The sequence below is a fragment of the Salmo trutta genome, chromosome 7, assembly GCF_901001165.1.
Source record: "Salmo trutta chromosome 7, fSalTru1.1, whole genome shotgun sequence".
NCBI classification, from domain to species: Eukaryota; Metazoa; Chordata; class Actinopteri; order Salmoniformes; family Salmonidae; genus Salmo; species Salmo trutta.
Window position 1 is genome coordinate 58,290,224 of NC_042963.1, and position 12,297 is coordinate 58,302,520.

The 12,297-nt window shown below is 45.1% G+C and overlaps 1 protein-coding gene across 1 annotated transcript in view; it reads left to right on the forward strand.

Annotated features, from left to right (window-relative positions):
* ighmbp2 (immunoglobulin mu DNA binding protein 2) overlaps window positions 1-11,262 on the forward strand; it is a 35,628-nt gene extending 24,366 nt beyond the window's left edge. Inside the window, exons 12-19 of the mRNA XM_029759529.1 lie at window positions 60-154; window positions 282-405; window positions 1,175-1,350; window positions 6,023-6,218; window positions 6,461-6,639; window positions 6,909-7,239; window positions 8,837-9,039; window positions 10,961-11,262. Coding sequence (XP_029615389.1) covers window positions 60-154; window positions 282-405; window positions 1,175-1,350; window positions 6,023-6,218; window positions 6,461-6,639; window positions 6,909-7,239; window positions 8,837-9,039; window positions 10,961-11,161 — 1,505 coding nt within the window. The 3' untranslated portion in view covers window positions 11,162-11,262. The remainder of the gene's footprint in view (window positions 1-59; window positions 155-281; window positions 406-1,174; window positions 1,351-6,022; window positions 6,219-6,460; window positions 6,640-6,908; window positions 7,240-8,836; window positions 9,040-10,960) is intronic.
* The last annotated feature ends 1,035 nt before the right edge of the window (window positions 11,263-12,297 follow it).

The following is a 12,297-nucleotide window of genomic DNA, read 5'->3' on the forward strand; positions in this document are numbered from 1 at the left end:
CGTGTGAGGTGCTGAAATCGAATAAACTAATTGTGATGAACTCGTATTCTGATAAACAGGTGAGGTCGACATTGTGGAACTACACATCAAAGCGTTGACTGAAGCTGGGGTGAAACCTAAAGACATCGCTGTCATTGCCCCTTACAATCTGCAGGTGAGTCAGGGCTGCTTTCTGCGTGGCGATCAGTTGAGTTTTGCAGAGCCCAGTGTCTTGTAAGCCGTGTTCAGAAACGTTTGTGGCAGAATGTGCAGAGGCTGTTTATGTTCTTGTCTGTGTTTAGGTGGATCTCCTGCGTCAACGTCTCTCAGCGAGACATCCTGATCTGGAGATCAAGTCTGTAGACGGCTTTCAGGGCAGAGAGAAGGAGGCTGTGGTGCTGACCTTGGTCAGATCTAACAGGAAAGGTAAACTAGTGTGTGTGTGTGTTGTCGTCGTCTATTTCTACCAATGTGCTGATGTACTAACACGGAACCCAAACCGGCTGCGCGCGTGCACCATCGTGCATAAATGTATTTTGTCCCCCCCCACACCAAACGGGATCACAACACGCAGGTTAAAATAGCAAAACAAACTCTGAACCAATTACATTAATTTGGGGACAGGTCGAAAAGCATTAAACCTTTATGGCAATTTAGCTAGTTAGCTTGCACTGGCTAGCTAATTTGTCCTATTTAACTAGCTTGTTGTTGCTACCTAATTTGTCCTGGGATTTAAACAGGGTTGTTATTTTACCTGAAATGCACAAGGTCCTCTACTCCGACAATTAATCCACACACAAAACAGCCAACCGAATCATTTCTAGTCATCTCTCTTCCTTCCAGGCTTTTTCATCTTTGAACTTATATGGTGATCGGCATCTACACTTTCATAGTATTACCACGACGACCGGCAACACAGTTCGTCTTTCAATCACCCACTTGGGTATAACCAATGAGGAGATGGCACGTGGGTACCTGCTTCTATAAACCAATGAGGAGATGGGAGAGGCAGGACTTGCAGCGTGATCTGCGTCAGAAATAGGAATGACTTCTATTTTAGCCCTTGGCAATGCAGACGCTCACAAGCAGTGTGGGTGCAATAATTGAATAACATAGATTCCTACATTTATTTTGCAACGCTCGCGCACGTGACGTGTCCGGTCTGGTCAGCATGTAAGTTCCATCTCTCCTTCAGGTGAGATAGGGTTCTTAGCTGAAGACAGGAGGATCAACGTGGCGGTGACTCGAGCCAGACGTCACCTGGCCCTGGTGTGTGACACGCAGACCGTCCAGACCCACGGCTTCCTCAAGACCCTCATCGATCACATGACCCAGCACGGAGACGTACGCACCGCTTTTGAGTACCTGCAGGTGGGTTAATATCCTTTTGGGATCAATAACGTATCAATCAATCAGTCTATCAAAGGAAATGTGTTTTTTAGTCCCCCCCCCCCCATTTAAACGTACTTGTTTCGCTATCGATGTTGTCAATACTAGACTAAAAAATATTGTAATCCATATCGGCAATACTAGCCACAAATACAGTTCCTTCAGGAAGTATTCACACCCCTTGACCTATTCCACATGTTGTTGTGTTACAGCCTGAATTCAAATGGATTAAATGTATATTTTTTTCTCACCCATGATGACAAAGTGAAAACATTCTAATAATCTGCTGTCAGATACAAGGCTCTTCATAGAAACGTTATGTTTGTGTTGTGGGCTACTGAAGGCTAATGTTGTACCTGGTACGCTCTGTCCACTAATGCTGTACCTGGTCTGTCCGCTAATGCTGTACCTGGTCTGTCCGCTAATGCTGTACCTGGTCTGTCCGCTAATGCTGTACCTGGTCTGTCCGCTAATGCTGTTCCTGGTCTGTCCGCTAATGCTGTACCTGGTCTGTCCGCTAATGCTGTACCTGGTCTGTCCGCTAATGCTGTACCTGGTCTGTCCGCTAATGCTGTACCTGGTCTGTCCGCTAATGCTGTACCTGGTCTGTCCGCTAATGCTGTACCTGGTCTGTCCGCTAATGCTGTACCTGGTCTGTCCGCTAATGCTGTACCTGGTCTGTCCGCTAATGCTGTTCCTGGTCTGTCCGCTAATGCTGTACCTGGTCTGTCCGCTAATGCTGTACCTGGTCTGTCCGCTAATGCTGTACCTGGTCTGTCCGCTAATGCTGTACCTGGTCTGTCCGCTAATGCTGTACCTGGTCTGTCCGCTAATGCTGTACCTGGTCTGTCCGCTAATGCTGTACCTGGTCTGTCCGCTAATGCTGTACCTGGTCTGTCCGCTAATGCTGTACCTGGTCTGTCCGCTAATGCTGTACCTGGTCTGTCCGCTAATGCTGTACCTGGTCTGTCCCTAATGCTGTACCTGGTCTGTCCCTAATGCTGTACCTGGTCTGTCCCTAATGCTGTACCTGGTCTGTCCCCTAATGCTGTACCTGGTCTGTCCCTAATGCTGTACCTGGTCTGTCCGCTAATGCTGTACCTGGTCTGTCCCCTAATGCTGTACCTGGTCTGTCCCCTAATGCTGTACCTGGTCTGTCCCCTAATGCTGTACCTGGTCTGTCCCCTAATGCTGTACCTGGTCTGTCCCCTAATGCTGTACCTGGTCTGTCCCCTAATGCTGTACCTGGTCTGTCCCCTAATGCTGTACCTGGTCTGTCCCCTAATGCTGTACCTGGTCTGTCCCCTAATGCTGTTCCTGGTCTGTCCCCTAATGCTGTTCCTGGTCTGTCCCCTAATGCTGTACCTGGTCTGTCCCCTAATGCTGTTCCTGGTCTGTCCCCTAATGCTGTACCTGGTCTGTCCCCTAATGCTGTTCCTGGTCTGTCCCCTAATGCTGTTCCTGGTCTGTCCCCTAATGCTGTACCTGGTCTGTCCCCTAATGCTGTACCTGGTCTGTCCCCTAATGCTGTTCCTGGTCTGTCCCCTAATGCTGTACCTGGTCTGTCCCCTAATGCTGTTCCTGGTCTGTCCCCTAATGCTGTACCTGGTCTGTCCCCTAATGCTGTACCTGGTCTGTCCCCTAATGCTGTACCTGGTCTGTCCCCTAATGCTGTACCTGGTCTGTCCCCTAATGCTGTTCCTGGTCTGTCCCCTAATGCTGTACCTGGTCTGTCCCCTAATGCTGTCCTGGTCTGTCCCCTAATGCTGTACCTGGTCTGTCCCCTAATGCTGTACCTGGTCTGTCCCCTAATGCTGTACCTGGTCTGTCCCCTAATGCTGTACCTGGTCTGTCCCCTAATGCTGTACCTGGTCTGTCCCCTAATGCTGTACCTGGTCTGTCCCCTAATGCTGTACCTGGTCTGTCCCCTAATGCTGTACCTGGTCTGTCCCCTAATGCTGTACCTGGTCTGTCCCCTAATGCTGTACCTGGTCTGTCCCCTAATGCTGTTCCTGGTCTGTCCCCTAATGCTGTACCTGGTCTGTCCCCTAATGCTGTTCCTGGTCTGTCCCCTAATGCTGTTCCTGGTCTGTCCCCTAATGCTGTTCCTGGTCTGTCCCCTAATGCTGTACCTGGTCTGTCCCCTAATGCTGTTCCTGGTCTGTCCCCTAATGCTGTTCCTGGTCTGTCCCCTAATGCTGTACCTGGTCTGTCCCCTAATGCTGTTCCTGGTCTGTCCCCTAATGCTGTACCTGGTCTGTCCCCTAATGCTGTTCCTGGTCTGTCCCCTAATGCTGTACCTGGTCTGTCCCCTAATGCTGTTCCTGGTCTGTCCCCTAATGCTGTACCTGGTCTGTCCCCTAATGCTGTTCCTGGTCTGTCCCCTAATGCTGTACCTGGTCTGTCCCCTAATGCTGTACCTGGTCTGTCCCCTAATGCTGTACCTGGTCTGTCCCCTAATGCTGTTCCTGGTCTGTCCCCTAATGCTGTACCTGGTCTGTCCCCTAATGCTGTACCTGGTCTGTCCCCTAATGCTGTTCCTGGTCTGTCCGCTAATGCTGTACCTGGTCTGTCCCCTAATGCTGTACCTGGTCTGTCCCCTAATGCTGTTCCTGGTCTGTCCCCTAATGCTGTACCTGGTCTGTCCCCTAATGCTGTACCTGGTCTGTCCCCTAATGCTGTACCTGGTCTGTCCCCTAATGCTGTACCTGGTCTGTCCCCTAATGCTGTACCTGGTCTGTCCCCTAATGCTGTTCCTGGTCTGTCCCCTAATGCTGTACCTGGTCTGTCCCCTAATGCTGTACCTGGTCTGTCCCCTAATGCTTTTCCTGGTCTGTCCCCTAATGCTATACCTGGTCTGTCCCCTAATGCTGTACCTGGTCTGTCCCCTAATGCTGTTCCTGGTCTGTCCCCTAATGCTGTACCTGGTCTGTCCCCTAATGCTGTACCTGGTCTGTCCCCTAATGCTGTACCTGGTCTGTCCCCTAATGCTGTACCTGGTCTGTCCCCTAATGCTGTACCTGGTCTGTCCCCTAATGCTGTACCTGGTCTGTCCCCTAATGCTGTACCTGGTCTGTCCCCTAATGCCAGATTATGATCTGGAAGTAGTTTTCTATTCATCACTCTCTGGTAACTGAGTTAGGAAGGACACCTGTACCTTTTTGTAGTGACTGGGTGTATTGATTCACCATCCAAAGTGTAATTAATAACTTCACCATGCTCAAAGGGATATTCAATGTCTGCTTTTTATTATTTTTTTACCCATCTACCAATAGGAGCCCTTCTCTGCGAGGCATTGGAAAGGCACTGGTCTTTGTGGTTGAATCTGTGTTTGAAATTCACTGCTGGACTGAGGGACCTTCCAGATAATTGTATGTGTGGGGTACAGAGATCAGTTAGTCACGTTAAACACTATTTCACACAGAGTCCATGAGACTTGTTAAGCACATTTTTACTCCTGAATGTATTTAGGCTTGGCAGTGGCCTCGGACCCTTCTTCACGCGTTTCCACCAGTGGTTCCAAATAAAATAAATCACATTTTATTGGTCACATACACGTGTTTAGCAGATGTTAATGTGACTGTAGCGAAATGCTTGTGCTTCTAGTTCCAACAGTGCAGCAATATCTAACAAGTAATCTAACAATTTCACAACAACTACCTTATACACACACCTAAGTAAAGGAATGGAATTAATAATATATAAATAAAAGGAAGAGCCATGTCAGAGCGACACAGACTAAGATATAGAGTAGGTTCTGATTCAGTTAACATTGGAGAGGGTGCACCAGGAGGGCTTACCACTGATTTCTTGTGGCTTCCTGTTGGCCCAGGCAGCCTTGGTTCACAGTGATCATTCACCTTTTAGGGCGGGGGACCCGTGTTAACTCCTGATGTGCACGGTCCTCTATTGTCCCAGGCGCACGGGCAGGTTTGGCAAGCGAGACCAGAGATTTGGTTCTTATGGGCCTGGCCCCTAAGAGGGCCAATCTGATGGCTAGAGGTTTACCTCAGTAATAACATTTAAACGTTCAGTCTGCAAGGGGGCCCTCCATGAGAAGGCTGTATGGATATAAGTGGCAAGCAATTTTGAGCTCTGGTGCCAAGGTAAAGGAATTGTTCCTTTTCAGGCGGGATTATATTTCCCCATAGTATGTTGTACATAAATTGTCTGACTGAAAGGGAATTTAACGTTATGACTATAACTATTGTTCCCTGAAGGAGGGAAATGAGGTACAACACCTGTTTAGCCCGTTCCTGAGCTCGGTGAAGAGCGGTTTGAAATGGAAGGAATGAATCTGAGCCTCACACTTATCACCTGTGGAAGGCAGGGCTTCTAAGGAGGCGCGGATTTCATTGGCCTCATCGGGCATATCTCCCCATAGTTGTACCTCGTTTGCCTCCTTGAGGGAACACAGTAGTTATAGTCATAACGTTACGATATTAAACTATAAAATATCGCTATCGATATAGGCAATATTAGCCTAAAATATATCGCTATCGATATAGGCAATATTAGCCTAAAATATATCTCTATTGATTTAGGCAATGCTATCCTAAAAAATATTTTGATCCATATTGGCAATACTAGCCTGAGAAATAAGTTGGTATACGGCGAAACTGAAAGGCACAGTATCATCCATCCCTACCTACAGGACATTGTGCCCCAGAACTACACCAGAGACCACAGAGATATTAAGTCTAACAACACTAAAGCTACCGCTAGCAGCTCTTCATCCACCTCCAACAAGCAGAAGGACAGAGGCCAGGCTGGGAGCAAGGTGGAGCCAGGACACAAGAAGACCTCTGGGGGGAACACGACCCAGGGAGGAGAGCCCCAGACAGGTTCAGGTATGCCGTTATTCGCATACTGTAATAATGACAAGTTTAACGGTTTGGGGAGGCTGATTTTCCAGAACCAGATTAAGCCTAGTCCTAGAATAAAAATCAAGTTCAATGGAAAATCTCAGTTGAAAATAGTTTTTTTATATTCTAGGATCAGGTTTAATCTAACCCCTTGCTGTGGTAGTGATACCGAAGTAAGCACACAACTGAAATTAAACAAAAGTTGACATGTTCCCGTTGATTGACAGGTCCCAGCACACACAGCCAAGCCAGACGTTCCACCCCGACAGAAGAGGAACAGAGACTGACCCAGATAAAATACCTGGAGATCAAGGGCCAGGTGGAGTGGTTCCTACAGGACCCAGACCAGACGGAGCTACGGTTTCCCTCGTCCCTCAACTCCCACGACCGCCTGCTCGTACACCAGGTACATCATACTTTGTGTGCTTGCATCAGCAACTTAATAAAAACACAAACTTCTACTGCTACCATTTAGCTCAAACAAGCACACAGTTTTTCTTCAGGAAAATTACTTTTTGTAGTTGTACATTATCAATGTACAAATTGTGGTGAAGCTTTTCATAAGCCCATTTTGTGTTTCTATTCCTCACCTGCACCCTGTGTTGTACTTTGATGTTGTGCTATGTTTTTCTTGTTGCAAATAAATAAAGCTAAAAACTAAAAATTGTAAAACAGGTTGCAGAGGAACTGGGCCTGAACCATGAGAGCCAGGGAGAAGGAAAGGACAGATGCATCACTGTCTCCAGACCCCCAACAGGGCCTAACGAGGCTGGGGAAGAAGAGGAGCAACAAGCCCTGCAACCAGCAGCCGCCCTGGAGGAAGACAGTGTTACAGGGCCTCCTGTAGAGCAACCGGCAGCACCTGCAGATCTCAAGACTTTACATTTGGAACGAATGAGACGGGAGCAGGAGAAGAGGGAGCAGAAGAAGAGGGAGCAGGAGAAGCATCTAGATACCGTCCGTACAGCAGGACAGACTCAGACTGCTAAGAAGGCCAAGGCAAAAGGTTAGTGTACATTTTTAAATGATGATTTAAAATATCAAACCGTATTCCTCATGCCTTTATGATCAACAACTCTAATTGCCTGTTTTATTTTTGATCTTCCGATATACAGTACCAGTCAAAAGTTTGGACACACCTACTCATTCAAGGGTTTTTCTTTATTTTTACTGTTTTCTACATTGTATAATAATAGTGAAGACATCAAAACTATGAAATAACACATATGGAATCATGTAGTAACCAAAAAAAGTGTTAAACAAATCAAAATATATTTGAGATTCCTCAAAGTAGCCACCCTTTGCCTTGACGACAGCTTTGCGCACTCTTGGCATTCTCTCAACCAGCTTCATGAGGTAGTCACCTGGAATGCATTTCAATTAACAGGTGTGCCTTGTTCAAAGTTAATTTGTGGAATTTTGTTCCTCCTTAATGCATTTCAGCCAATCAGTTGTGTTGTGACAAGGTGGGGGGGGTATACAGAAGAAATTATGGCAAGAACAGCTCAAATAAGTAAAGATAAACGACAGTCCATCATTACTTTTAAGACATGAAGGTCAGTCAATACGGAACATGATGAAACTGGCTCTCATGAGGACCGCTATGATGAAACTGTCTCTCATGAGGACCGCCACAGGAAAGGAAGACCCAGAGTTACCTCTGCTGCAGAGGATAAGTTCATTAAAGTTACCCGCCTCAGAAATTGCAGCCCAAATAAATGCTTCACAGAGTTCAAGTAACAGACACATCTCAACATCAACTGTTCAGAGGAGACTGTGTGAATCAGGCCTTCATGGTCGAATTGCTGCAAAGAAACCACTACTAAAGGACACCAATAAGAAGAGACTTGCTTGGGCCAAGGAACACGAGAAATGGACATTAGACCGGTGGAAATCTGTCCTTTGGTCTGATGAGTCCAAATGTGAGATTTTTGGTTCTAACCACCATGTCTTTGTGAGATGCGGAGAAGTTGAACAGATGATCTCTGCATGTGTGGTTCACACCGTGAAGCATGGAGGAGGAGGTGGGATGGTGTGGTGGTGCTTTGCTGGTGACACGGTCAGTCATATATTTAGAATTCAAGGCACACTTAACCTGGTTTGGGCTTAGTGGGACTATCATTTGTTTTTCAACAGAACTATGACTCAAAACACCTCTAGGCTGTGTAAGGGCTATTTGACCAAGAAGGAGAGTGATGGAGTGCTGCATCAGATGACCTGGCCTCCACAATCATCTAACCTCAACCCAATTGAGATGGTTTGAGATGAGTTTGGACCACAGAGTGAAGGAAAAGCAGCCAACAAGTGCTCAGCACTTGTTTGGACAAGACTGTTGAAAAAACATTCCAGGTGAAGCTGGTTGAGAGAATGCCAAGAGTGTGCAAAGCTGTCGTCAAGGCAAAGGGTGGCTACTTTGAAGAATCTAAAATAACTTCTTTTTTTTTTTGTTACTACATGATTCCATATGTGTTATTTCATAGTTTTGATGTCTTCACTATTATTCTACAATGTAGAAAATAGTAAAAATAAAGAAAAACCCTTGAATCAGTAGGTGTGTCCAAACTTTTGTCTGGTACTGTATCTGTATAATTTCTCTTCTCTAGGAAAGACCAAAAAGACCAAAGCGGGTGCCTGTGAGATCGCTGCGGCTGCGACAGCGGACGTTGATTTTGACACCCTAATAGATGCTGTGGTGAAGGCAGAACGCGTCTGTAGTTTCGTCAAGTGTAAAACGTTAGTAATTCACCTGGGACAACTCTGTCTCTTCTGCAACAGACAATACTGCCTCGGTCACCACATACCTGAGGTAAGACTCACATTGTTTCTAGATCATTTTCTGACTGCATTGCTCTCACTCTATTATGTTCCACTGTATAGTAAACATTTGCATTTTTAGCTGTCAGAGTTTTTCCGTTAACTCGAGTTAATCAAGATGTCTATATTCTTGTTAGTCCAATGCAGCCGTTTTTATCAAATCATTTCTGGTTAACAATTTAAGTACCTTACTGTGATTGTTTTTTAATTAAAATGGCCAAAAGACACTGTCTTCTTAGTAAAATGCAAACATTTTCAAGCAGGAATTTGGCTAGGACAGTCTGGAAGTGGACTGAGAGAGGAGCCTACTGGGAGGGATATGTAACCTGAAAACTAGCTCTTATTGGCAGAGAAGAAAGCAGACTCTCTGAAACTAGCTCTTATTGGCAGAGAAGAAAGCAGACTCTCTGAAACTAGCTCTTATTGGCAGAGAAGAAAGCAGACTCTCTGAAACTAGCTCTTATTGGCAGAGAAGAAAGCAGACTCTCTGAAACTAGCTCTTATTGGCAGAGAAGAAAGCAGACTCTCTGAAACTAGCTCTTATTGGCAGAGAAGAATGCAGACTCTAAAACTAGCTCTTATTGGCAGAGAAGAAAGCAGACTCTAAAACTAGCTCTTATTGGCAGAGAAGAGGGCAAAACCTTTATTGTTCTATTAACTTACACCGCCTGGTGATGTCACCAGAAACCCCAGCCAATCAAACTGAAATTTCAGGCAGTCTTTTCAAACAGCTCTTACAGTATTATTCAAACTTTCTAGCGTGGAAATATATATACCGTAATTTCCGGACTATTAAGCGCACCTGAATATAAGCCGCACCCACGGAATTTAATTATTATTTTTTTTTAACATAAATTAGCCTCACATGTCTATAAGCCGCAGGTGCCTACCGGTACATTGAAACAAATTAACTTTACACAGGCTTTAACGAAACACGGCTTGTAACAAAAATAAATAGGCTTTAACGAAACACGGCTTGTAACAAAAATAAATAGGCTTTAACGAAACACGGCTTGTAATAAAAAATTCGCAGGAAACAGTAGTCATTGGTCACTATCTTCCTCCTCCTGTGCACTGAAACCACTGAAGTCATCTCCTTCGGTGTCGGAGTTGAATAGCCTCAGAATTGCTTCATCCGATATTGGATCGTTTTCATTGTCGCTCTCGTCACTTTCATCCGGAGGCAAATCCCCCGCTGAGCCCTCTTCAACACGCAGCAGTCCAGCCTTTCGAAACCTGTTGATGATAGTGGATTTTTTGACAATGCTCCACGCTGTCAGGACCCACAAATTTGAAAGCGGGAAAAATCCATGTATTAGCCGCGTCATTGTTTAAGCCGCGAAGTTCAAAGCCTGTGAAAAAAGTTGCGGCATATAGTCCGGAATTTACGGTAGTTAAAACACAGGAAAATCACGTTTTGGACTGCACTGACCATTTAAATGACAGATCACTAAACTCATTCTGCATTTGCAAGTTTTTTTCCGTTTGACATAATTAATTAATAATTTGTTAATTATTGTCCCTAATTTGTTGTAACTTTTATCTACCAGTGGTCACTTTCAGGTATATTTTGTATTTGGTAGACTGATTTAATTTAGTTTCACATTTTTAAAAGGTTTTTCTCTGATGTTTCTGTGTTGTAACTCCTCTGTGACTGTGTTGTAACTATGTGACTGTGTTGGAACTCCTCTGTGACTGTGTTGGAACTCCTCTGTGACTGTGTTGGAACTCCTCTGTGACTGTGTTGGAACTCCTCTGTGACTGGGTTGGAACTCCTCTGTGACTGTGTTGGAACTCCTCTGTGACTGTGTTGGAACTCCTCTGTGACTGTGTTGGAACTCCTCTGTGACTGTGTTGGAACTCCTCTGTGACTGTGTTGGAACTCCTGTGTAACTGTGTTTTAACTCCTCCAGGTCCATGGGTGTGGAGACCAAGCCAAGGCCAATGCCAGGATGAGGATCAGTAAAGAAGGGGTTCTGTATGCTGGTAGTGGACACAAGGACAAGTCTGTAGATCCTAACAAGAAGGCCTATCTACACAGGAAGCTGGACTCCAAACTCAAAGACATGGAAAAGCAGCGGAAGACCAAACCCAAAGAGAGTGACAATAATTGACCTTATTAATTCCAGTTTGTCAGTGACTGTAAGCTCTGAGGATGACCCTTTGTGGACTGAATAGATATACTTATTAAACAGATTACTGCTAAATTATTTCACCCGGTCTGTCAATATCTTGTTTTAATATAGTATATAACTCAATACGTCTTATAAACATGTATATATATATATACAGGACATCACTTCCAGTACTTTGGGTGTCCTGACTCTCTGAGGTCATTAAAGATCCCATGGTCCTTATCATAGAGTAGGGGTGTTAACCCCGGTGTCCTGGCTAAATTCCCAATCTGGCACTCATACCATCACGGCTGTCTAATCATCCCCAGCTTACAATTGGCTCATTCATCCCCCTCCTCTCCCCTGAAACTATTCCCCAGGTTGTTGCTGTAAATGAGAATGTGTTCTCAGTCAACTTACCTGGTAAAATAACGGTAAAATAAATAAAATAAAAAAACTTTATTGTCCATTAACTTAGAGAATGGAATTGTCTTTATGCTCACAACCCAATCCCCCAAGAGACACCCTGATGGACTGGAGGCAATGGGTCATCTGCAGTGCCGCGTCCCTGAAGAAAAAGTGTAGGGTGTTAGTGCCTTGGTCATCGGCACAACGGCAGGGGACGGTGTCTAGGATGATGCCAGCAACCCTCCTGTTGCCGGCTCACTGCACTAGATTTTCCCATCTGAGCCGGGATTCGTACCGACAACTCTCTGGGTACTGACCACTAGGCTACTTTAATAATATTACATATTTCTAGACCTTTATCAATGGTTCTGATTTTCATTATGGTTGTCAGGTTCTACTAAAGTCTCCTTTTTTTTTTTTAAATGTTTTTTTTATCTGATCATGTACTTCTGGCAGCCTGCGGATCAATTTCCAAATTGTAAAAAAAAAAAAAAAATGGATTTTTTTTTCAGTCGGGGTCTCAACATTCCATTTACATTTTAGTAATTTAGCAGACACTCTTATCCAGAGCAACTTACGGTAGTGAATGCATACATTTCATACGTTTCATGCATTTATTATTATTTTTCTTTTCGTACTGGCCCCCCGTGGGAATCGAACCCACAACCCTGGCGTTGCAAACACCATGCTGGCGTTGCAAACACCATGCTGGCGTTGCAAACACCATG